We start from the raw sequence: 27,085 nt of genomic DNA, 5'->3' as shown, positions 1-27,085 counted from the left end.
GGTCTCTTGCTGCTTCTATTCACTTCTTGCCAGAAACGAAGAGAGGGTGAATCCTGGAGGAGGGGGTCTCTGTGCTGTGTCTCTTGCAGCATGAGGACCTGGAAGATGAGGTGATCTTCCATGACTTGGCGCGGTTCCCTCCCCATTGGGCAACTTGTTGCCAACTTGTACTTCCCAAGCGCTTAGTACAGTGCTCTGCACACAGTAAGTGCTCAATAAATACGATTGATGATGATGATGATTGGGCAGGACCACAGGGAGATGGGACTGGTGGAGGTGGGGCAGCAAGAGCTTGTTGGGAGACCATGGAGGAAATCAGATCCTGGAGAGGGTCCCATAATGAGTGAAACACGGCTGACACCAAGCTGCCTGCCAATGTGAGAGCCTCTTGTTATCTTTGATAAGGCAGGGGTACTGAGTAGGGAACTGGGACAGAGTCAGCTGGTGCTGTGGTCGGCACAGGGCGGCTTACCTCATCTAAGATTCCCACGGGTGGCAGGGGCACGTCGAACTCCAGTAGAGTGACGGGGCCCGTGCAACACTTGCACTGCGCCATCTGGTCCTTGGAAAGCCTTGATCCACATGCTAGGCACTGTCAGGCTGCTATCAAGCTTAGTAGTCGGAGCCATTACACCTACAAGGAGGAAGAGGAGAGCCACCAGAGCAGCGAAATAGCTGGCTTTTAGTTTCTAGGCAAGTTGCTAAATGAGACTAAAGGGAAAATCCCCATGGAAGGGAGCTCCTTCCTTGGTGACTCTCCCTTCAAGGGTCCCTATCCTCAGGCTGCATCCTCCAGTCCCTCCCAGAGAAGTGAGCTCACCCCTGAGTGCTCTTTTTCCCATTCCAGTCTCAGAGGAGGGTGATTAAGTGCTCAGTCACAGTGCTCTGCACACAATAAGTGCTCAATCAAAACCATGGATTGATCGATCCATTTTTCCAGCAGGAAAAATTGGCTTTGCCTTTTAAAAGGCTGAGGTGATACCCTCTTTCAGCAGGAAATGTAGCTGGTTTCTTTAAAGAAGGAAGGAGTGGACAGCAGGGCTGGTGTACTCTTGAGAGTCATCTGTGTGTCCTTTCATTCATTCATTCAATCATATTTATTGAGCGCTTACTGTGTGCAGAGCACTGTACTAAGCACTTGGGAAGCACAAGTCGGCAACATAGAGAAGGTCCCTACCCAACAACGCGTTCACCAATCACCATTCAGAAAGGAAGCAGTTAGGTCACTCTTGTCTCCTTCATAACTATCCAAAATAGTGGCTGCCACTGTAAGGGTTGATCCAGTTATAACTTGGAGGTTCCCTTTCTGCCACCTAAGTTTAGCATAGGACAGTGGGAGGAGACGAAAATTCCCACCCTGGTGATGAGGAAGGCCTATGAACTGGTGGGGATCCAGCTGTGTAATGAGGCAGGGGTTGGGATGGACCACTACAGGGGTGAAGATGGGTCAGAGGCTAGGGAAGGAGGCTCCCCAGGTCAGGGAGCCTGGGATCCTTCCCACACTCCAGGGTTGGCTGAAAAGAGAGGTAATGGAGGGGAGGAGAGGGGCTGGACTCCATTCCCCCTAGGGCAAGGGGGATGGGGAGATGGGGAGAATGGCAGGCAAGCAGGCAAGGAAGCAAGCAAATCAGCCCCAGAATAGAGAAGGAGGTGAAATCTCAGGCTGGGGGCCCCTTTCCCTCCCTGCTGCCATGTTCTTTTCTGTGGGGAGGTACAACAGTTCTGCCTCAAGGGCAGAACGAACACTTGGTGGATACAGGGGAGAACGGACCTTGATCCTAGCAGACTAGAGAAGAGGCTGGGGAGACAGTCTCCCAGGGACCGTCCCTCTTTCCACAACCTGCATACGTGGAGGAGGAAGGTGGCAGAGTGGGGGCTTTCTGACACCCAGGGTAAGGTACCACATCGGTTAGGAAGAAGAGGGGATAGAGTAAACATGTCTATTTTACCCTAGCCCCATTAAGGTCTTACCTTGCAGAAGACGCTTCTTCTGAAGTTCACAGGAGGAGCTTCAGTTTGGAGTGTGATTCCTCTAGCGGAGAAAGGAAATCTGGATGTGGGGCTACACTGCACGAGTACCCTGGATGAGGGCAGGGCCTGGATCTATCTGGGCGGGTCTCCTCCCCGGCAAGGCAGTCCCTTTTCACAGCAGTTCCGATCCTCTCTGGCATCCTGTAATGGACCTACCTAATTGATGAGCTGATAAGACCCATACCCACCTTGGAGAGAATTGAAGGTCTACAAAGTGGTGGTAGTGACCGACCTACTATATGGCTGGGAGACCCGGAGCCAGCACATCATATCCAGCTTCTTGAGCAGTTTCATCAGCATCACCTACAAGCCAATGGCAGGACAAGTTCGCCAACTATGAGGTCCTGAAATGTGGTCTATCAGCACTGAAGATAAATTTGTGGCAACAAAACATCTGGACAGGACACAGATGGAAAATGAATAGCAGTAGAATACACAATCAGCTGCTCTATGGAGAAGGGAAGTGGTCTTCTTGGTGTCTCTCTCTCTCTCTCACACACACACACTCTCTCTCCAAAAGTGATCACCACCAATAGTGTCATCTTTGAAATAAGAAGGAAAACTATACACACTTGCTCTGGGGTAAGGTCATCTTCACCTTCTTCTCTCAGTGATTTCACCCAGGGGTTAACAACTTGGAGAAATTACATTACTACCTAGCAAAAGTATGACAAGCAGGAAAACTTTGAGAAGGTTGAGAGAAGGGAAAAGGGAGAAAGACTGATCAAATGGGAAAAGGCTGGCTGGAGTAGTACTCAAGCACTGACTTTTGTTACCAAAACAACAACAACAACAAAAAGCTTTAGTAAACAACAGATAATATTCCAAAATACTTGATGGTACACCACCCCCTTGAACAAAATTTTATTTCTCTTTCAGCACAATTTTTTCATAGGAATAACAGTGCTCTGTCTAACTGGTGAACTATCCTTCATTTCAAAAGGCAGTGTGATTTCCTAAGTGGCACTCAGTGACAGTTGGATCTGAGATAAATACATGCCCAGGAGTAGAAGGAAGGATAAATGGCAATGACATCTAAAGTTACCACTGGAGAGACTGCAGCTGCTCCACTGTTACTTTTTTCAGTGCTTTTTATTTGAAAACTGTCCTTATTTATTTCTAGTTCCCTCCTTTTCTCCTAAAAAAAATATACGCCTTATTTATGTTGAACTTAAGTCATTCATACGTGACCAGGAGCCTAGAAATAATTTTGTTCAGAAAGTATGTTACCAGGTCTGCAATGTGCCTCTCATAATTGGATCCATAAAAAACCCCCATTATCCTTACCTGAAGTGTTTGACCAAATCGCTTTAATGGAGTTGCTTTCACAGGAGGAATGAGGTTTGCTAATGACGTGACTCTCGAAAGAGGCTTGACCCGTTTGTTACTAGGTTCCTGTAGAAAAGGGGTAGGGGAAGAAAGAAAAAGAGCAATTAGGAAAAGGGCATGATTCTGCAGCAGAGTGCTAAATGGCGACCACAGTCACAGTGGCTGAATGTAAACTGCACCGCTAACCATACTCAGCAGAGTCCAACAGATTATCTCTGCTCCGGACTTGCAGAATGGAGTCGCTCTAACATCTGCATGTTTGTAGAAGTCACTGCCGGCAACGGAACAGATGGGAAAGGGGCTCTGGGTGTCCGTGTATATAACAGTTCTTTATCTCGATTTCCCATTGAAATGGTTTGTTTTGGGGATACCCTCATTCCCTCCCACATTAAAATAAAATACTGTTCGACTTCCCTACACTTTGACCTTCTCAGGAAAGTAAGAGCATGGCAGTTGTGTTTTGGTTTTCTTTTTTTTTTTCCTATCACTTCCAGCCTTTGAGCCATTCCCTCAGCATTCCTTTTATGCACTCTGTGTGGTTTTGGTTTTATTTTTTTAACATAAGCAAGATGAAAATATATGTCTAATAAAAAGCCTACTTTGCAGACATAAAATACATTTTGTGCCTTTTGTGAATTTAAAATATGCTCAGTCTTCTGAAATAAAAACAATCAGTAAAATAAAACCTATAACAAGGCAAATATCAACTATAAAACATCACTTTCTTTCACTGCATTTTAAAATCACCCCTGAAAGTTAACCCCAACATGGCTAATGCCTAGGAAGAAAAATGCCCTGCTTTATTAGTTTTGCAGACAAGAACACCACCAATAGAAGCTGAACAGAAATCAACAGAAACTGAATTCTGTGGGGGAAAAAGAAAAGATTAAACGACAACTGTAAAAGTACAAATAGAACAGTTACCCTTGTCCTCCTAACCTCCATCTGACATTTAGTGGATCAAGAGCAGCACATGGAGAAGGCAACTTTTGACAGAAAAAGAGTCAAACCTTCCAATGGATGGGGCAAACCTCGCCCAACATCATAGTCCAGGGAAATCCTAATGCTGCTCATCTTTCTTTTTCAGCCATGTTTACAAAGTTTCAGGGGATATCCTAGAACTCCTGGTTCTCGGACAAATCCTGGCGCAAATGTCTCATGTCATTCTATTTCTGATGCGAGGCTCAGAGGTAAGAATCCTTTTTGAAATGTGGACTTTTCATCCTTCCTGATATTCGAAACACTTCCCCTGCCCCCACAGGTGGTTGTGGCAACTTCACCACTTGTGCTAACCATCAGATGTCTCTCCATTAGCAGAGCCTCAGTGACTAAGGCTCAGTCCAGTCTGCCACGTACTTCACTTATTTCTCAGCAAACAGAGCAGAAAGTAGGATCTTCTCCAGACACCTCCTGAAACATGGTATTCCAATGCTAAAAGCCGCAGACAGAGATGATTTCCCTCATTAGTTAATACGGAGTTTAACAAACATCTAAATGACCAGAAAAAAATAAATATCCCTCTGGCTTTCAGGTGAAAGTGTCATTTGGAAGCACTCCTTTCCAGCAACCAGCTCCTTTAACACAGCTTCCCAAAGGAGTGTTTGCTTTTTTTTTTGCGTCAATGCAGCACCAATGGCATACTGAATACACACAAAAAAGCCTCCACCGTAATTCTCCTCTAAATGGCTCCTAAGCCATCAGCTGCTTTGGCTCAGAATGCCAGGGCTGCACTCCTACTACCCTATATGGCACAGGCTGCCTCTTCTCAGTCTCACTGCACTGCAGTGAGGGGACATAGAAGTTCTTGGGGAGGGAGAGAGAGAGAGTCTGGGTCAGAGGTGTGCTACTGTACTCCACCTTCTGGGTGAGGGGAGATTATTGGATACTCTACGTCTCTACTTATTGCTAAAGTCACTGGATTGTTGAATGCATTGCAGATCTACAGTCAGGCAAGGTGAAGGGCAAATGAGGATTTCATTTTCTTTCTTTTTTTTTTTTTTTTAAAAAGAGACACATGCAGCAGACTGCCTCTGAGAAATTCAGCTCTTCCCTAATTGCTGCATTACCTTCTCCAAGGTTTTGCTGACTTTGTTTCACCATTACTTGGCTAGACTGATATTCCATTTTTCTCTGCAGCCTTGTTAGGCATGTGAAATGCGACATAAGCATGCCATGTTGATTGGGGTGCTGCTAATTAGATTGTAATTAGAATTTGATTTTTACATGGAATGCTGATTTGGATTTATAAACATCTGACTGCTTTGCCTATCTGACATTCTTGTGTACCCAACAATATGTTCTGAAACACCGGAAAATTATCTGTGTGCTGCTGTAAATTTCTAATGAGGGTAAGCACTCTTAAAAAACCTTAACATTTATATATTACTGGGTTTATATGAACCCCATTCCTCACCTAAGTGAAAGATAGATGATGGTATATTCCCTAAGGACATTGGGAAAAGAAAAGACAAATATGTAACTGTGTATGTGTACCTATATGTTACAATTACTCAGTGTATATCCACTTAAATATTACTACTGGCTAAAAAAAGCCTTCAAGATAAATGTGTTCAGATTAAACCGTGAATTCTGAGAATAGCAGCACAACAAACCCAATGCAGAAAAGCTGTCATATTCTGCAGAAAGACAATAGAAAACAATCTCTGGGTGTGATTTATAGTCTAGCAACCCTACCAACCTAAATTTGAGCTAAATTTAGAAAACAATCAGTTTTGTTTTCAGAGTCAGGCCTTTGAAATCTGAAATGTGTGGTAGAAAAAAACCCAGATGGACATCAGGAGACTCGGGAAAGGGTTAGACTTACTGAGTGTATCCTGCTGAAAGCCCTAGGACTATTCATATCTTTTATTTACAAACATTATTTTTCTTTTAGAAAGGCAGGGTGGAAAAAAATGTGGGGGTGGTGAAGAAGGGCCTGGAAGTCATGTTTTCCACTAAGGTACTGAACTGGCATTTAAAAAAAAAAACTACTGCAATGCTAGAATTACCTACTTTAATATAAAATTATACAGTCAATTGCATAATTTAAACTATAAAATGAATGAGCCAATTCTATATGCCTTAAAAAAGACTCAATTTTGTAACTCTGTTCCCCTCTCTTGATGGAAATGTTTTATTAAAAAAAATTGTAAAAACCAACTCACAATTCGCAAAACATTAAAAAAGTCCACGTTACTGGAGTATTTATTCATTCATTCAGTCATATTTCCTGAGCGCTTACTGTGTACAGATCACTGTACTAACTGCTTGGGAGAGTACAATACAACAATAAACAGACACATTCCCTGCCCACAACAAGATTACATAAATTTGGTTCCCTTAAAACCATCACTGCATTGAATAACCACCTCTAGAGATCCCTAGTCCTTCAAAAGACACACTTCTCTATAATATTTTTCTGGCAGTTCAAGTCCTTTGTAAGAGGACTATCTTCTCCTACATTAAGTTCTAAAGTCACTGAACTGATAACAGAGCAAGTGGCTTGTCAATGCTGCACAAAAAAGAGTAGCGTCTCGTCCTCAGTTTCAGACAAGTCAGAATAATATTACTAAAGAGGCACCAACCTTCCCTGCAAGGAACTTACCATCTAGATTTATTGTTTCATATTTAATTTAATATATACTTTCACATTAAAATATGAATATTCTTAAAAGCTAAATGAACAGACACCTGGAAAAGGTGAGTCTGAATGGGTCATCTGTCAGCACAGTGCTTGGCATATAGTAAGAACTTAGTGTCTGGCATCATCAAACTCAAGATTTCTATCTCTAAAGGAGACATCACATTGCAACACTACTTCCAAGTGGTTATATACTCTCCTCAAAAGGGTCAGGGAAGAGTAACTGAAAACATGCCACTTCATTCATTCATTCATTCAATCATATTTATTGAGTGCTTAGTGTGTGCAGAGCACTGTACTAAGCGCTTGGGAAGTACAAGTTGGCAACATATAGAGACGGTCCCTACTCAACAGCGGGTTCACAGTCAGGGTGAATGTATTCAACTTCTGGGCAACACTGCTGATCATGCGTTTGTAGATTTGATGAGCACACACACTAGGTTACTACCAGATAAATGCTCTTGACCATAAATTAATGCAGTCAGAACAAAGCTTCACAAAATTTTCATTCCCAGGATGTTTAAAAGCATGGATTTTCATTTTAGAGAATTACATGGAATTCAGTGATAAAGGAGGTATCTACTTATTTTCTATGAGATAGTTTAGTGTGCAACTCAGGAATAATCCATCATGGATGTATCCCATTCCCCAATTATTTTAATTTCATCTAATCTTCTTGATAAAAAATCCAATGCTTTCAGTTTCATGACTACCCCATCACTTATTATTTCCTTATGAAAACCTATCCCCCTCAAAAAATTACTTTTCTAAAAATGAGTTCACCTTGACATCGCATTTCGCATTTATTAATTATTTTTTTTATGGCCATATGCCCATTACTAATACCATGCAAATGATTCCTGATCATTCATATGCAGTACTATCATTTCCATTTGAATTCATTTTCATATACAGAGTTACTCTATAACTGCAGAGCCAATTCCTATATTTCTGTAAGCACCAAACCTCCTGAATGCTTACATTATGCTTGGTTCAAAAATGCCAACAAAAATAAATGAAATAGTCATTAAAATTTCTTCATGATAGTAACTCACTTCATAGAGTACAGTGAACAGACTTGAATGAATAGGTGTGAAAACTGGACATTATTTCTTGTAAATATTCCCAGATTTTAGTAAAAACTGATACACAGATTTTAGTGGGGAAACCTGTGCAATGAAAAGCAATTTACTGCTATTGAATCTCAGTAAACTTTTGGTTAAATTAATATTGAACAATACCAAATGGAATGTCATACGGGTGCTAGGAATGGAAACCCTACCCTGTTTCCCTCAACTTCAAAATTTGGACATTTTGATTGGTATAATGGGTATTCCCCTATAATCAGACACCAGAGCCCAGCTGTCAGAATGAGTTATATCTGTTTTATTGATTAGTTTTCCATTTAGTCTCATTCTGCATTCAAGCCCACCTAGGGCCTTCTCATCACCACACTCCACTAGGTAAAGCAATCAAGTGAAGTCAATTTTGATTTTTCACCCAGGATTTAAAAGAAAAGAAAAATCACTGTACACCAGAGTCTCTTCTCATTTTGCTTTTTTTTTTTTTTAAAAAAAAAAAGCCTGACTCCTTAAGGAAAGAAAACTTCTAAAATCAGTACTCTCTCCCCTTTTGTTGACTTTGGATCTTGCAGGATGATCTTACCATGGTTTGAGAATAAGGCAAAAGGAATGGAGAAACAGCCCCTTTTGTACCTCAACATTGTGCAGTCGCTTCTAACTTGAAACAGTATTCGTTCCTTGATTGCTGGCATGAAATGAATAATTTTGGATGTGAATAATCAGTGACCGCCTTAATTCAGAGTGAGATTTGAGTAGGAGCCAGCTATGTGTCAAAGCATAAGAGTACAGTAGATGGGAGGCCAAATATAAGACAGAAATTCCAAAAGAAACTGTGATCTGCTGAATAGGATGTTTGCAATGCATAAATGAGATTCTAAGAAAGGTCGGCAAAGAGGTTTCCACTCAGACTGTTTTTCCCTTACCAATTTCAACAAAATGTCTTCTTGTTATGTTTTCTTACTGAACTTAACAAACCAGGAGCAATTCCTTGAGGACTCATTAGTACCTTCATCTATAGATATTTGCCACACCATTGTATTTAGTTTCTGCATTAGCTAGTTTAGCCATTTTACTTTGCAAACTCATGAGGTTTGTATTCACCTTTGGCAAAAGATGGTCTTGTGACTTTCTTAGAAAAAGGTTCTTCTCACTGAACCCCACAACCTTGGCATTATCTTTAACTCCTCTGTATTCCAAACCCCATATTCTGTCACCAAATTCTATCAGTTTTTTCTTCACAGCACCTCCAGTATCCGCCCCTTTCTCTCTATCTAAACTGCCACCACAACTGCCCAAGCACTTGTCATATCCTACCTTGACTGCTGCATCAGCCTTCCTGCAGATCTCCCTGTCTCAAGTCTGTCCTCTCTCCAGTCCATACTCCACTCTGTTGAACAGGTCATTTTACTAAAACATCATTTTCTGCATATCTCCCCAGCTCTCAAAGATCTCCAATGGTTGTCCATTTCTCTCTGCATCAAGCAGAAACTCCTGACGATTGGCTCCAAGAAACACAATCAGCACTCTCCCCCATACTTATTCTAGCATCTCTTCCAATACACCCCAGCTCACATCCTGTGCTCCTTTCAAACCAACCTACTCACTGTATCTCGTTCTCATCTCTCTCACCACTAACCCTTTGCTCACATTCTCCCCTCCTGCCTGTAACTCCCTCAATTTTCATATTTGACAGAACACTAGTACAACACTCTGCATGTAGGAAGCTCTCAATAAGTACCATTGATTGATTGACCACTACTCTCCCCATCCTCAAACCATACTAAAAATCACATCTCCTCCAGGAGGCCTTCCCTGATTAATCTCTCATCTTCCCACTTTATTTTCCCCTCTACTGCCACATCACCTAAGCACTTGGGTACTCATTCCCCCGGACTAATTCCTGATGGCTCCCCACACCTGATAACACTAATAAACTTATCTGTTTCTTCTCCCTGCTTGCAATTTATTTTAGTGTCTGTCTCCCTTGTTAGATTGTAAGCACCTTGAGCTCATAAATCCTAATGACTGATATGATTATTACTATTTCCTGGAAACAGAATGGACAGTACAGTGCTTGCCTGAGGCAAGAAACTCACAGACCACCCACAGACACACTTTCCCATTAAAACAACAAAAACAGGGCCTAGAAAGAAGAGATAGCCTTGTTGCTTGCCTTTCTGTAGGCCTTACTGAACATATTTTTACTTCTAGGCATATGCTAATTTGCACAACTACTTAGAGACTATAAAACCTGATCAGCTTTACGCTACAACTGGATCTTTCCCTTTTTCAAAATACTCCATTCATATACACACACGTTTGCCTATCCTGACAAAATTATGGTATCTATCCTACAATCCACCAAACCTCTTCCAAAAGTTTCTCAAAGCCATTGTTAATTTTACACAAAGAATATTGCTACATAATAATTACCTTTGGAATTTGACATGTCACCCAACCAGTGTATATAAATGGATGCGGATGAGGTGGTGAGGAGCCACGGAAGGAGATTGGCATTGAACAATCTCCAGGTAGCAAATGCAGTGGGATGTACTGACTGTGTTACATGCTTTGGTTTCAGATAGTGGCCTGAAAAAACAGTTTACCTTTATTCTTTTTATTTTAGCCTTACTCTCCAGGCAGTCCAAAAGTAGTCACAGTATTTCTAATACCCTTCTTTGACACTTCGCCTCTCATTACTGCTAAAGGAAGTTAATTCTGAAAAATAAGGAAATCTCTGAAAGCTGAAACAGGGCACAGTCTAGGTTACAAATGTAATCCCTCAAAGGTGCCAGTAAAATGAAACAGAACCACTGTTTCAGACACCATATTTTTGGCCACAGTTTCACTCTTCAATTACTTTGAAAGTTGTTAGTTTTAGTCAACATTATAAGGGTAAGTCAACATTTGTCCTGGCAGCAAGCCCAAAATTGTTATTTTATTAGTCTGCTACTGGTTAAATTGGCCCAAGATTAAATGCTTCTAATAAATATTCCTAAAATATTGGAAGTTTAGTAGAAAACCACACTCAAGGTTTCATTCACAGGATGTTACCATTACTTAACTTCGAGCAAAAAGGGAAAACTGCCCCCCGTTCTGCCCCCACCCCCACCCCCCTGGATAAGTTCCTTTTAGTTAATGCCAATATTTCACCCAAAAAACATTTTAGCCATGCCCAGACATGCTCATGGACACTGCCATAAAAAAAGAGAAGTCAAAATATTAACCTCTATACATCTTGGCACCAAATTTGTTTTCTGTTCTGTACACACAGCTTCTACTCAAGGCAATCTATGCTTCAACAATGAAGCACTAAGAATCTGACTTGCTATGAAAGAATGAGTTAACACAGGCTCTCACCTATGGAGCCAGAACACCTTCCTTCCAACATGTTGGCCTATCTGAAATACAGGTAAGGAGGATGAACGAACATAGTTCTTCAGCACCGCCAAACCCAACACAAACTCTCAAGAACCCATCTACTCTAAAGCGCACCTGTCTTCTTCTTACCTCTGATAACAGGGACTCTAACTACGAGCTGGAGTAGCAGCAATGTGTTGTAGCAGTAATAGTGATTGTATTTTTCGAGCCCCCACTAAATGCAGTGCACTGGACTACCCTGGGAAATACAATTCCCCTACCTCCCATGCCAGGCTCCAGAGCAAGTCTTACTGGAGCTCCTAAACACCCCAGCAGCATGGCCTAGTGGAAAGAGCAAAGGCCTGGGAGTCAGAGGACCTGGGTTCTAATTCTGGCTCTGCCAATTGCTTGCTGTATAACCTTGGAGGAAGTCACTTAAGTGCTCTGTGCCTCAGTTTCCCCAACTGTAAAATGGGGTTTAAACCTATTCCCTCCTACTTAGACTGTGAGCCCCATGTGGAACAGGGACTGTGTCCAACCTGATAAGCTTGTACCTATCCCAGTAGTGGTTGCCTGACACATAGTAAGCGCTTAGCAAATACTATTAAGAAAAAATAACTCCAGCTCAGAGCGGACCGATTCCAGACAAAGTAATTCCAAAAAGCTAATAAGGAAGAAGTGAGGGTAGGTATTTTATTTGATGAATACTTTGGGGATTGCTCTTCAGATAATCTTGGTGATAACTTGACCTATGAAGTCCAAATACAGCCAAGGATTTCCCTAACCCAGCTCTCTGGTGTGGAACAACAAACAGCTTATGCTTTATTATGAAAAAGTGTGCATAAGCTCCTTGATTAGGTACCACTGTGAAATACAATAAAATAACATAAAACAAATTGAGGGTGCCATACAGCCACTCTGGAAAAGCAAAACTTGATTCTTATCTCTTGCCAACCTTCTCCTTGCTCCTTCTGCAGAGCAGGCAGCTGTCTAATCAAATACTTTCTCGGCAAGGTATATGTTTTTTTCTGGTTTTAAGGAACTCGTCTATCAACTATGTTATACGGTACTCTCCGAAGCACTTAGCAGAGTGCTCTGCACACAGTAAGTGCTCAATTAATATGATTGATTTGGCCACATTGTAGGATAGTCAGTTTGTTCTAGTGCATACAAAATGACCAAGCAATCAAAACTTCCAGAGTGTAACTTTTAGAATACTGGGGGCTTTCATGAGGGAGTTAAGGTTGTGAGTTGTAGGACCAGGAGAATTAGTGGTGTTGTCGATAGAAATGGGAAAATTCGGAATTGGTTTGGAGTTCAGTTTTGGACATCCTAAGTTAAAGGTTCTGTTTGGTCTTTAAAATGAAGCTGTTCCAAAGACAGGGGGAAATGAGAGCAGAGGAGAGATCGGTGCTGAAGATGTAGATTTGGGAGTCACCTGCATAGAGTTAGTAGCTGAAATAAAATGAATGACTCAGAGTTAATGTAAAGAGAGAAGAGTAGAGGACCTAGACCTGAGCTGAAGGACACACACAGTCAAAGGGTGAGGAGACAAAGATGAACAGAAAAGGCAACTCGAGAAGGAGCTGTTGAAGTGGTAGAATGAGAACTGACAGAGTATTGTACTTATAAAACCTACAATCTAAAACAATACACATAGTTCTTTCCATAACAAGGGGTTTGCGTTCTCGCAAAACGCAGCGTTACGGAATACTCACGCTCTAGTACTCTCTGTGGTGTCCACACAAACTATTTCTTCCAACACTGTAGCGTGCTTTACCAAACAGGTGCTAAGGCACTCAATCAGCTCTCTCCCCCTACTTATTCTCATTCCTCTCTCACTACAACCCAGCTCACATAGTTCATTCCTTTCAAGCCACCCTACTCACTGTGCCTCATTCTTGTCTCTCTTGCCCTATGACCTCTTGCTCAAGCCCTCCCCTCTGCCTGGAACTCTTTCCACCTCATCTCTCGGAGCACAGCTCTCCCTCTCTTCATAGTCCTCTAAAACAACATCTCTCCAGGAGCCCTTCCATAATTAACCTGCATTTACCCTTCCACTGCTGCTCCTTCAGTACTTTGGCATCATCTAAACCCTAGACTCCCACCACTTCCAGAGCTTAAACTCCTTGAGGGCAGGGATAATAATAATAACAATAATAATAATAATAATAATAATAATAGCATTTATTAAGTGCTTACTATGTGAAAAGCACTGTTCTAAGCACTGGGGAGGTTACAAGGTGATCAGGTTGTCCCACGGGGGCTCACACTCTTAATCCCCATTTTACAGATGAGGTAACTGAGGCACAGAAAAGTTAAGTGACTTGCCCAAAGTCACACAGCTGGCAATTGGCAGAGCCGGAATTTGAACCCATGACCTCTGATCCAAAGCCCATGCTCTTTCCACTGAGCCACGCTGCTTCTCTGGATCATAACTACTAACTCTATTATAGTACTTTCCCAGAGCCTGGCACACAGTAAGCTCTTAAAAACCACTGATTGACTGACTGGGGATGCATGGTTGGGCAAACATTCCCTGGTTTCCTCACAACCTTCTAAACCAAACACGAGTTATGGTTAAGCTTAGTGTACTTTATTCTGAAGAGAAAAATGCAAATGCTGCACTTACTGTCCTTGCTTTGCTTTTGAGGAGGCAATGCTACGAAGGAGGCCTAAGCTGAACAGAAAAACACGATAATAAACTTGCAACTGCAATCTACCCCAATAACAACAAAGTGTCTTTATCCCTCGAATCTCTACACAATAGATGAGAATACATACCCACAACCACATATTGAACCAAAAGAAAAAACCTTGCCCTTTCATTCTGAAGAACAAAAACCATGTGCTAAATGAGAATATTCAAAGGTAAAAAGGAACTAGTTATACATGCTTTATTTGATTAAAATCAAGTTGAAAGAAAAAAGACCATACCCTGTTTTGAGCTTTTTAATGACATCTTACTAGCAAATGAATAATGGAACCTGAAAAGTACAGTGTGAGGCACTCTGATTTAGAAGTAGGAAATCTAAGATCAACTCCTATAGCTTTGCTATTGTCCCATACTCCAGGACTTGGTGGGTGGCTGAATAACTCAAAATGTTGCACAAAGGCAGTGCAATCAGAAGCAACTGGTCTTTGCTGCAAAGTTTGATTGGCAGAAATTAAAGCACAGTGGGTATGTTTAAATGCTTACTAGGAGGTGCAATGAGTTCTAAGCTGCTGTCAGTAAAGCAAGGCTTATTTGCAATCTTGAATGGGGTCCTGATGGGTACTATTTCTAACTCAGCAATTACTGGGTAACCAGGGATACTATTACCTGAAATCTACAAAATGTAGAAGGTTGGGGATTTCAAAAGAATACAGCAAACAGCAACAAATTAAGACACCTCTGAGACTAGGAAAGGGTTCATACTCCATTACTTTCAGCTAATTTCAATTAGAAAACAAAACTAAGCACATGAATATACAATGGAATTTGACTTTTGAGTAACAGAAACTTATTCTGCAGGTTTGTTTTGTTAAAAACGTTAGATTAATGGAGATCAAGTGGCAAAGAATTCCAATAAAAATTTCCATAGTACACAAGAGCAGTTCTGTAATATGTTCAATGAAAAATTTTGTTCTTACTCCTTAAACGTTTTACGTGACAAAAGACCAAAAGGGGCCATGTTTGTTTTCTAGCATAGGTGATTTGATTGACTTGAGAGACAATCTTTGCTATTGCATAGAACTGTAGTACATTTCCAAAGTGATTTCAATTAGAAATGTTTTTGAAGCAGCCCTAAATATCAGAAAATGCACTCGAAGTAAATAGACCCTTCCCTCCTCCTAACTTTCCCATCTCTGTTAATAAAGCTGCCACTTTCCCTGTCCCAGAAGCCCTACAACCTTGATGTCAACTTCAACTTCTCGCTATCTATCAGCCCTCACATTCAGTCAACTACTAAATCCTGCTGATTCTTCCTCCTAAATATTTCCTGGATCCACCCCTTCCTCTCCACTCAACTAGTCATTACCCTGGTTCAAGTCATTTATGGTTAGACTATTGTACCCAGGCTTTCTCCTCTTTGGTCTATACACACTATCACTCAGACTGATATTGTTCTCTCCCAAGTGCTTAGTACAGTGCTCTGCAGTAAATACTCCATAAATACCTCTGATTGACTGATCCTGAAAATATTGCTAAGCAATCTCTTCATTCTGGAAAATCCCCCAGTGGTTGACTCTCCTCCCTCTGCATCATATAAAAACTCTTTACCACTGGCTTCAAGGCTCTCCACCAGCTCTCTCCATCTTACATTTTGGCCATCTTCACCTGCTACTACCCAACTTGCACTCTTTGCTCCTCCCAAGCTCATCTTCTAACTGTACTTCAGCCTTAACTCTCCTGGCTCATTCTGCTCTCCCAGCCTGGAACTCCTTTGGCCCTTCACATCCATAGCTTCTCCCATCTTAAAAGTCTTCGAAAAATCCCACCTCCTCATCTTCACACTTCACTTACCTAGTACCAACCTGCTCACTGTATCTTGATCTTGTCCATACTGCTGTCGACCCCTTGCCCACAACCTCCTTCTTACCTGGAACTCCCTCCCCCTCCATATACAACAGAACACCACTCTCCCCACCTTCATTTCCCCTACTCCCTCTCCCTTCTGTGTCTCCACGGCACGTGAATCTGTTCTCCTTAAGCACTTGATATTCACCTCCCCACCTTCATTTCCCCTACTCTCTCTCCCTTCTGTGTCGCCACTGCACATGAATCTGTTCTCCTTAAGCACTTGATATTCACCCCTAAGCCCCACAGCATTTATGTATAAATCTGTAATTTATTCATATTAATGTTTCATTTCCCCTTCTAGACTGTAAGCTCCTTGTAGGCAGGGACCAACTCTACCAACTCTGTTGTACTGTACTCTTCCAAGCACTTGGTAGTCTCTGCACATAGTAAGTGCTAAATACCATTTATTAATTGATTATTCCTCTGTAGGTATGTGAGGAGTTAGCTAGGAGGGGTGGATGAAGAATGCTGATATACTTTACTTGAAATCTTGCGGCTGTATTGCTATAGTTTCTAATAAAAAAGTTTGAAACTCCTTGTATTTGTTCATCCAAATCAGATACTTACAAACAACAGTAGGTCAAAAGTATGACCCCTGCTACAGTCAGTATGGAAAAAGACACCACATTCAACAATATGAAGGTTCCCAATCTCTTGAATGTGTTCAAAGAATAAATTGGCTTCAAAGACAATGTATCAGAAGTGTAATACATAATAAACCAGAAAAAAATCCTCTTTAAGGCACTGTCTAGAGCAGGGGTTGGCAACCCATATTTTGCACATGTGCCAAGCAAAATGAAAACTATGAGCAGTTGGTGCACAAAGAACCATACCATTTATGTCTGCCCACATGACACAAGACATCATAGCAACAGCTGTGCCACCAGTGGGGAAAGAAAAGGAGAGGAGGGGAGGAAAAAGTAAGAAAAGAGGAAGATAAGAGGGAAAAGAAGGATGAGGAGAAAAGAAAGAGAAGGCAGGAGGAGGGAAGAGGGAAAGGGGAGACAGTAAGAGATGAGGGGAATGAAAGAGAGGGGAGAGGAGGAGAGGAAGTTGCCATGGTTCTGTCCTTCCCCAAGTACTTCCCGGGAGTAGCACTGCTAGTGTCCTTTGCAGTCACAGACTGAAGCAGGAGGAAGGGCAGAAGGGAACCGTCAGTGGTTCATCTTTCCAACCATCAGTGGTGCTTTCCCAGGAGTAACAAAGCTACAAGACCTTTTCAGCTGTAGGCTGAGGGAGTAAGGTGGTCAAAGAAGAGGGAGGGAGCCACGGCTGGCCAAAGCATCTTTTCCCTCAAAACCACCAGCAAAGCGTGGCTGCCATCACTGTACTCCCCACTACCACAGCCTGTTCCTCTGAGCAGCCAGAGGCAGTGGTAACTGGATCTCTTGGACAGTCCCCTCAACCCATGAGCTGTTTCTCTGTTTCCATAAAGAGCCATACCTTCCCGACCCCTGAGATAGAGGAATGAGAGTTGAGTATAAATAACTCCTCAGTTGAGTTGAAGTTAAATTTGCATCCTTCTGGCCTTTGGTGTCTGCCGGGTGTTTTGCCAATGATGTAGGAACCTTAAAATGTTCAGGGATCTGAGTCAGTTGGGGAATAAATCAGTCAGATACTAGAGGCTTATCTTAAGGCAACAGCATCATCATCAAACTGCAGGACAACTCTGAACCTAAAGGGAGCCTGGAGTTAAAGCCGATCATTGTATTAGGATAGGTTTTCTAATAACATTTCCAATTCCACTGCTTCCTGTGGGAAATTCAATTAAGCACTGCTTGCTCTCTCACGACTCTTCTGCCTACATTCACATCACAGGACTGGAGCTAAAAAGAAAAAGCATGAAATCCAAAGGTTTGGTTTTAAAATTGTGTTTTTCTCAGTTTGCCGGTGGTCTCTTTGGCAGGGTACTGCTGCACCAAAAATTTGCTTTTTGTTCACAGAATAACAAAGTATCAAGGTTCCACCTGAAATAAGTATTTTCCTCTTTCTCATCCTCCCGTGTTTTTTTTAAACCAGAAATCTGGGGAGACAAGATTTCAACCCACTTTAGATTAGGAACAAAGTTCAAAATTATTTGAGGGCCGGAAGCTCTATAAAGGACTAATTGAGCTTCTGAGTTTTCCTCACATAAATCACCCACACATTTTGGGAGCACTTAAAATAACTCCTCATGACTCAAGTGGTAAGACATATGAATGTTCTTTGTAAGTGCCTAATCCAGGAGCACTTTTAGCATCAAACTAAAAAACCCTCAAAGTTTATTTGGTCTGGAACTTGCTACCCTCTCATTTTAGAGATCCAATTCTTGGAAAAATCCAGCATTTTCTTCAACTACTTTATTGGATGCTACGTACCTTGTTGATTTTCAGGGTTCATTCATTCAATCATATTTATTGAGCACTTACTGTGTGCAGAGCACTGTACTAAGCGCTTGGGAAGTACAAGTTGGCAACATATAGAGATGGTCCCTACCCAACAGTGGGCTCACAATCTAGAAGGGTTCTATAATTAACAACAACTCTTTTGTTAAAAGTGTGGAAAATCTCTTCAGGATAATATATTGTTACAGTGAAGAGGCAGAAAATTGAAAACTACAAGGATACACATATGGTGAATGTATTTAGAGGGGGAAATATATAGGGAGAGAGAGAATACATGAGACCTGCCCTTTGTTGTAGATGATGATGCTAATGAGGGGATCGATTTGAGCATTAAGCGAAGGAAGTTTGGGTATGGAAAGCAAATGGGTCATGATGACTTTAGAAAATTGGAAGGAATCAAAAGATCGGAGGTCTCTGTGGAGAGCAGGTGTGTGCAAAAGAAGCCAGGTGAGGGAGTTGTGGTCTGATAAAGGGATTTTAGAGTTGGTGAGGGTAGAGATTGTACAGTGACTAGATAGATGAGATTGATCATGTGCCTAAGTTAATGAGTGGGTGGGGTGGGTGAAGCAGGAGATCACTGGAGTTGAGGAATAAGGGGAAGTGGATGGAGGAATGAGGGGAAGCATCATTGAGGCCATCCACATAGAGCATCTGTAGTGAGAAGAGAAGTAGCATAGTTTAGTTGAAAGAGCATGGGCCTGCCTCTTGTCTGCTGTGTGACCTTGCACAAATTACTTACCTTCTCTGTGCTTAAGTTTCCCCAACTGTAAAATGGGGATAAAATACCTGTTTTCCCATCCACTTAGACTGTGAGCCCCACAGGGGACAGGGACTGTGTCTGATCTGATTGATTTAAATCTACCTATCCCAACACTTAGAACAATGTTTGACACAGTAAGCGCTTAACAAATACCATAAAAAGAATTATTCCCGCTGTTCATTAGATCCAATCGTATTTACTAAGTGCTTACTCTATGCAAAGAACTGTACTAAGTGCTTGGGAGAGTACAATAAAACAACAGACACATTTGCTGCCCACAACGAGCTTAACAGTCTAGAGCTGTTGCCTCCAAGTTCATGACTCTTTCAGAAGTGAAACAAGAAGTCACCCTATAGGTTCAGAGGCACGAACTCTGGGAAATTGGCAATATCGACAGGAGCTGTGCTCCTAACTGACTACTGACTGCTACAGGGTTGCAATGTGGGTGGATGGGAGAAAGGAGTGGAGGGACACTTCAAATAACAAGTGTGCTTAGAGAAGTGTGACTTGAAGAAAAAGGTTGAAAATCGATGGAAAAAACTTCAAGTTCTGTAGAATATAGGATGTGAAACAAGGAGCACCTATTCCTATTTTGTGCATTTCTTCACTGGCAGCTGTATTAAGGTGAAAATTTATTACACATTATTTTTTATGGTATTTGTTAAGCACTGTACTAAGCACTGGGGTAGATACATATCAATTAAGTTGGACACAGTCCACGTCTTGCATGAGGCTCACAGTATTAATCCCCATTTTACAGATGAGGTAACAGAGGTCCAGAGAACTGACTTGCCCAAGGTCACAGCAGACAAGCGGCAGGGCTAGGATTAGAACCTAGGTCCTCCTGACTCCCAGGTCCATGTGCTATCCACTAGGCTATGCTGCCTCTCATGGAGGGACATACCCTTTATTTACGATTTTAATATTATAGCTCCAGAAGGGTGGGCACGCTGCCAAAATCCCAGTACCATAAAAACACACAAAGAGGGGCCACAGCATTTAGCCACTGTTTATATAATCAAGAACTGGATCTTTCCTTCCTCTAAAGCACTGTGATTTTTTTGTTTTTGCCTTTTCCAGTGTTACTTTTTCTAGAAATGGACGTTATTAATAAGATTGATTTTTGGTTTGCAGCCCATTTCATGTTATATTTTGTCTTATACACACTGTTCCAGGATTTTGCTAGATTTTTATTTTAGGTTCTGGTTTTAAACTCAAATTTTCACTCAACTTAATAGGAGCTTTCAATTTCTGAAGGCATTCACTGAGCCTTCAGGAAATCCTGTTTCTCCTCCCATTTGTTTTCCATCGCCAATGGCAACAGCAGAACTTTACACAACTCAGAGAATGAAGAGATGATGGCAATGCAGCTGGAAAAGCTGGTTGTCATAATTTGAAAAGATTTTATCTAAAAGATGGCTTTCTAGAAAGGTCTGTTGGTTCTTTCATAAAGAAATCTGTAATTTACAGCAAATATGTCTGCTCTATATTTTAATTTTAACATTCATCCTAGAAAAGCTGAGCAAAACAATGCCAGTTACCACTACCTTTGTGTTTTCCAGTATTGAGTTACAACTATGAAAATAAAAATCAGAGATTTTAGAAAGGCTCATCACCTGAGAAGTGATCTATAGGAATATAACTTTTTGAATGCCAGCAAACTCAGGGGCAAATCACAAATAAATATGCAATATGATGATGATGGCATTTCTTAAGCTCTTACTATGTGCCAAGCACTATTCTAAGCACCGGGGTAGAAACAAGGTAATGAGGTTGTCCCACATGGGGCTCACAGTCTTCATCCCCATTTTACAGATGAGGGAACTGAGGCCCAGAGAAGTCAAGTGACTTGCCCAAGGTCACACAGCTGATCAGTGGCGGAGCCAAGATTAGAACCCACGGCCTCTGACTCCCAAGCCCAGACTCTTTCCACTATGCCACACTGCTTCTCTTAATGCAATATATATCCTGACTATATATCAGGGGCCTTCAGCAGTCCAAACTTCTACAAGTTTGTACATTTATGTCCTAAGCCTTTTTTTATGGTTATTTATTAAGCACTTAATATGTACCAAGCACTGTACTAAGTGCTGAGATAGGAACAAGTTAAGTAGGTCCATGTCCCATATGGAGCTCACAGTCTTAATCACTGTTTTAACAGATGAGGTAACTAGGAACAGAGAAGTTAAATGATTTGCCCAAGGTCACACAGTAGAGAAGTGATAGAGCCAGGATTAGAACCCAGATCCTTCTGACTCTGGTTTCTTGAAGCTTTATCAAGAAACGCAATCAGGAACATCCCTATTCGCTAGAGAAAGGGGAACTCAAGCTATCCCGAGTCAAAATGTAAAAACGGAAATCCTCAAATGAAGCCATAAAATTTCACTGGTGAAGTTTTATTGTGACACATTACAAGAATGAACTTTAAAGTAATTGCCTCCCAATAAATTGAACTCCATTTAGGGAAAAAAAGAAACCCCACCAGATTTTGCATTGTCTTTAAAAATTTGGAATTTGGAGTAAAGATTTCAATTTTAAATCTTAATTTTATGATCCATTATTCAGCTATCATATCAGATTTTCTCTCCTCACACAATAATCAAATGTATCACTAATATCAACTATGTTTTTAGAGTTTAGTAAAATTAGGAAATGACCCTATATTTTCATTCTGCAGCTAAACAAACCACAGAACCATTTCAAAATTTGGAGATAACAGAATAATTATATAGTCAGATAGTAGTAATGAGTGAAAGTCAATCAAATGCCTAAGCCATTCTAGAATACATGCTCCGAAACATACGGATTCCCTTTCCCATGTTAAGTCCTGTGGCAAACCTATACAATAGCTTCCCTGACATGACATATTCAGATGCCTTAAGATGACCTTAAATCCTTTCCAGTCCTTAGAAATATTTGCAAACATTTGGGACAGTTGTTCTTAAAAGTTCTTAGAAATATCTGCAAACATTTGGGACAGTTGTTCTTAAAAGAACAACTCCTGAAATGTAAATTCAACCCAGAATTCTGCAACTGCATCATCCTAAATACGTCAATTCAATCAGTAGCCCTTGAATTTTTAGAAAACGACCATGCACTTTACAAGTTCTGCTGTTATCAGCTGTGTAAAATTTGCAAATGCACATTCTGACAAAGCCATAAATCTTAGCAGACACAGAGAGTAGGAACTATAAAGGCAGAAATCTTCTTTCCTAAATTATGTAGAGTACTTAACACGTCATTGGCAATTAATACATTTTAAGCAAGTCCTAACACAATTCTTTTTTTTTTGTATTTACTGAATGCTCCCCATGTGCAGAACACTGTACTAAGCACTTGGGAGAGTATAATACAACAGAGTTGGTAGACACACTCCCTGCCCATGATGAGCTTACAGTCTAGAGCGGGAGACGGGCATTAATATAAATTAATACATTACAGATACGGACTTAAGAGCTATGGGGCTGAGGGTGGGGTGACTATCAAGTGCTTAAAAGGGTACAGATTCAAGTGCATAGGTGACACAGAAAGGAGAAGGAGTATGGGAAATGAAGGCTTAATTAGGGAAGGTCTCTTGGAGGAGACGTGATTTTAAAAAGGGTTTGAAGGTGCAGAGAGTGATGGTCTGTTGTGCAAAGAGAGGGAGGGAGTTCCAGGTCAGATGGAAGACATGGGAAAGGGGTCAGCAGCAAGATAAACGAGATTCAGGCAGAGTGAGCAAGCTGCTGTTAGAGGACCAAAGTGTGTGGGCTGGGCTGTAGTAAGAATTCAGTGAGGTAGGATGAAGCTCCCATGGTAAGGAGTTTCTTTTTGTTGTGGAGATGGATGGGCAACCACTGGAGGAGTGTGTAGATGTGGACTGAACTTTTTTTTAGAAAAATGATCCAGGCAGGAGAATGGAGTATGGATTGAGGTGGGGAGAGACAGGAGGCAGGGAGGTCAGCATTATTAGCTTCATATTGCAAATGACAAAAGTACAGCAAGCAGAGGTTAAAGAAGTTTTTGCTTGAGTCAGAGCTAGTAGATGGCTGAACCAAGATCAAAATCCAGTTCTGAATTCATATTCATTGCTTAGGCCACTGAGCAACATCATCTTCTTTAATACTAACATTTCTGGGAAATATTTGTGTTTTTGAGTAAAAGATTTTTCAAAATGGTGGTGAAATCAGGACAACTACTCCAAGCATTGCCATGGAAATTGGTCCAAATATTGACCAATATAAGTACAATATATGTCACTGATTATCGATATTTTTCTCTGAACTCATGGCAGTTAGAGGTTGGTATATCAAAATATACCACTTGCCCCAGCTTGTATACAACATTCTTTCTTGGAAAGTGCCATATCGAGTGATTTTGGCCAGGTGATTTTATTCTAAACCAGCCTCATTTATTGAGCAGAGAGAGCAATGCTTGAGGCACTCAAGTTAGCAGGGTTTAATGCAACTTCTCCAACAGAATACCTAGCATCTTGTGACACTCTGTAAGTAATAAAACAACACTAATATGAAAAAGTGAAATTATGCCCAAACTCTGACTTTGGATATTTACAGAAATCTTACAATGCAACCTCCCTCTGCTCTTCTTGTAATGCCATATAAGAAAGTCATGTATAATACACTCTGTACCGGTTTGTCTAAACCTTACGTTAAAAATTAGAAACAGAAGAAACAAAATTATTAAAAGTATTTCCAGCCCTCTTCACAAACCCTAACCCCTTGATAAGCAAAATTAGTTTAAGGAGACTCTGCTGTATTGTACTCTCCCAAACACTAAGAACAGTGTTTTGCACACAGTAAGCATTTAATAGCATTGATTGATTGAGAAGATTGTCATAGGGATTGTCATATATTCAAGTTCAATCTTACTAAAATATATTTTTCAGCAATGGAAAGACAAAATTCTAAATTTAGAATTTCTTATAGCCATATTTTTCTGTCTTGTTATTTTTTTGTACATTACACAAATGTTAAGTGATTTTCCCATGTCAGCAACAAACTTTCCTTGCTGAAGCACAGCAGTTTTGCCATTGCAGTAACACAAAACAATGGTAGAAGGCGCTCAGCAATCTTAGTTAATATCACTTTGAACTGAACTTTGAAAGTACAACTTAAATGCAGGTTTGACTAAATAAAAGTATCTTTCCATAACATACTTGAAAGGTACCGATTTTTAAATGCTTGCTATGAACATTTCTGTTACTGCAACCACACTTCGTTTTTCGATAAGGCTTTTTTGGCCACAGATTTTCTCTGTGCCCCCTAAATCTGCCCTTTCTTCAAGCAAATGATATTACACTTATTACATGATATGTTTCACTGGTCAAAAATATATTTTTTACAGATGTGACTAAAAGAAATTCAATGTTTAATGGCACCATAAGTTATCTATAATAACTCTTGTTGAAAGGGAGATCTAGTGTATGAGTCTCAAATTTTCCTACTTGAAATTCTGAAAAATGTTCCTACTCTGAAACCACAGACACCTACTGGTGAAAAAAACCCATAAAGCATATCATTTAAATTACCTGATCATTAGGAAATAGGCTGAAAACATTGTGTTCCACTCTAAAAGCGGTTATTTTGACTAGCTAAAATCTTTAGCTGAAACACATGTTCAGTGTTTTCCTTCAAGTATTGCCTTTTCTGCTAGAAAAAAAAGAATTCTCATATCTGTGAATCCATATATTGGGTGTGAGTAGCAATGTCAAACTACAAATGACACTATGATCAGGCAATAATGGTCACCAGACTCTAAAATGCCAATATTAATTGTGCTTTGGTCTGAATATGCAGTTGTAAATACTCATGTAATAGTAATTTTAAACATATTTTATCATATACTTTCATCCCCTAGCCTCTAAGGCAATTATAACCTCAATATTTGTCAGAGGAAATGTAAAGTGATTACTTTTATAAAGTGATTCCAATTGTCCTTATGCTAAATCAGCATTTAAAGCTTGGCAGTATCATATGCTTGTCATATTTCCACTTCCAGAATAAGAAAAGGTGAAGCATAGAATTTATTTAGTCATCAATTAATAAATGAGATTTAAAAGTTTGTAATCAAACTATTGAAAAAGGATTCACTATGTATTGTGGGATGTGTTGTTAAATTATTGTCCTTTTAAATCACATTTTGCATTCATACAGCACATTTTCTCCTACTAGCTAAATACATCAAAATAATTGTGGATTTCTCCTTTTTAAAGTGATTGTAGCATAAAAAATAGCTTTAGTTTGAAATTCATTTCCTTAAATCTCCAAGCAAAGCTTACGACAAGTATGTTAAAATGGGCACGGGTAAAAAAACAGTTATGTTATTAGGCTCTTAAAATACAAATGTATATCAGTAAGAAAGTTTATTTCTAGTCTATTTAAAACTGGTTCAATCTCTTTCAATTTGGATCAGTTCTAGTACCTCTTGGAATAATGAATCTTTGATGTAATTCTATGAAACATACATAATTTAGCAAGATGACTACAAGCAGTTCTGCCAGCAAAGAGTATTCATGCTGCCCATCCTCTCAAGTCTAATAAAGAATACCAGTATCTCATATAAGATACTGAAAGGAAAAAATTGGCCATTGCCCCATCCCACTTGGATCTAATCCTTAAGGCTGGTACATTCTTTGCCAGAGAGAGAGCGCTCAGGAAAAATGATAGACTAAACACAAATTCAAACTTGCTGAATGCACCTCCAATTCGTACAGCTGAAACTTGGCAGTAATAGTCTTTCACAAATAAGTATGATACAGTTTTCTGCTTCACAATGACATATGAAATTTTGCTCATTTTGAGACATTCCCCCAACTTTAATAGAAAAAAGGGACAAAATGCATTTACCAATATAGCACACACTGACTTGATCCACCTAAGAGAGAAAAGGTTTGGAGACAGATTATTGAATCCTGCATTCATCCTTTCATTTATTAAGTGGCTGCAATGCAAAGTTTAGCAGGTAGGATCACCAAGGAGTCCCTCCGAACATGCTACCCTACATTAACAAAGGAAATCCATTTTAAAGGTTAACCCTTCTGCTCATCTGGCTCCGCTGATACAAGAGATTCTCTCTGCCTCAATCCAGACAGAAAATCAACAGTCTGGAAAGCAGTGCAGGATGTCTGAATCTCAGGGAAGATAAGAAGGCCTGAGGAGTAGGAGGGGAAAGCTGTTCTGTAGAACTTTTTTGCAGAGACAGTGTCTCTTCCACTTGCAGTAAAAAAGGGTGCTTCTGAAGGGAGAGGGGGAAAAAAGAATCATTGAGAGTCTTGGCACCATACCTCTGTCTCCTTTGAAGGACTGCTTGCTGTCTGCACTTCCAGGGCACAGTTAGCCCTCTTGACCGAGAGGTAAAAAGGATAATCCTTGGCCACCATCGTGGCTGAAGGAGCTTCAGTTTCGGATGTCACAGCTGATTCTAAGTGTGCACAAAACTCCAAGGTGAAGCTTGGTCTCACCTCCACGATGCCCAGCAGTGTGGCAACTGAAACATCCGAAACTGCTACTCTTTGGAGACCATGACCTGAGCCAACTCCTGTGCTCAGACGAAGTCAGGAAAGAGACAGGCTTCTGAGAGTGTAACTCAACACTGCTCAATGCAGAGAACCCGCCCACTGGCAGTGAGAGAACAGGGAGGAGAGTGGGTGTAATGCTTAACCGAATCGGTGGAAAGGAGCGAAAGCCTGTTAACTCACATGTTTAGTAACTAGTGGAGAACACGTAAAGCATTTATGCTGCTTTTAGCGGAAAAGCCTTACTTCTCTTCTCCTGAAACCATACTCACCTTCTTGCAAAGCCATCCTGAAGGAGTCTTGAAAGAAACAACTACTTTTTGGAATTTAATTATAAAGGAACTTGTTCTTTCTTAGTTTAGAGTTACCAGTATGATTCTGATTGCTTTCGGAATCCCTTTTGCAAAATATGGCATGAAAAA

General features: G+C 40.7%; 1 protein-coding gene across 4 annotated transcripts in view; it reads right to left on the bottom strand.

The window, feature by feature from the left end:
• ARHGEF3 (Rho guanine nucleotide exchange factor 3) overlaps positions 1–26,557 on the bottom strand; it is a 104,387-nt gene extending 77,830 nt beyond the window's left edge. Inside the window, exons 1-3 of one of the 4 annotated variants that reach the window (XM_038740074.1) lie at positions 3,319–3,366; positions 1,972–2,334; positions 473–634 (exon numbers count right to left, since the gene is read on the bottom strand). In XM_038740074.1, the coding sequence (XP_038596002.1) occupies positions 473–556 (84 nt within the window). In that variant the 5' untranslated portion in view covers positions 557–634; positions 1,972–2,334; positions 3,319–3,366. Of the gene's footprint in view, positions 1–472; positions 635–1,971; positions 2,820–3,318; positions 3,427–4,370; positions 4,412–26,432 lie in introns of those variants that run through there. The other 3 variants (XM_038740071.1, XM_038740072.1, XM_038740073.1) reach the window with 3 other exon arrangements.
• Positions 26,558–27,085: the final 528 nt, after the last annotated feature.

This window comes from Tachyglossus aculeatus, chromosome X1, assembly GCF_015852505.1.
Source record: "Tachyglossus aculeatus isolate mTacAcu1 chromosome X1, mTacAcu1.pri, whole genome shotgun sequence".
NCBI lineage: Eukaryota > Metazoa > Chordata > Mammalia > Monotremata > Tachyglossidae > Tachyglossus > Tachyglossus aculeatus.
This window is presented reverse-complemented; position numbering and strand designations above follow the sequence as displayed.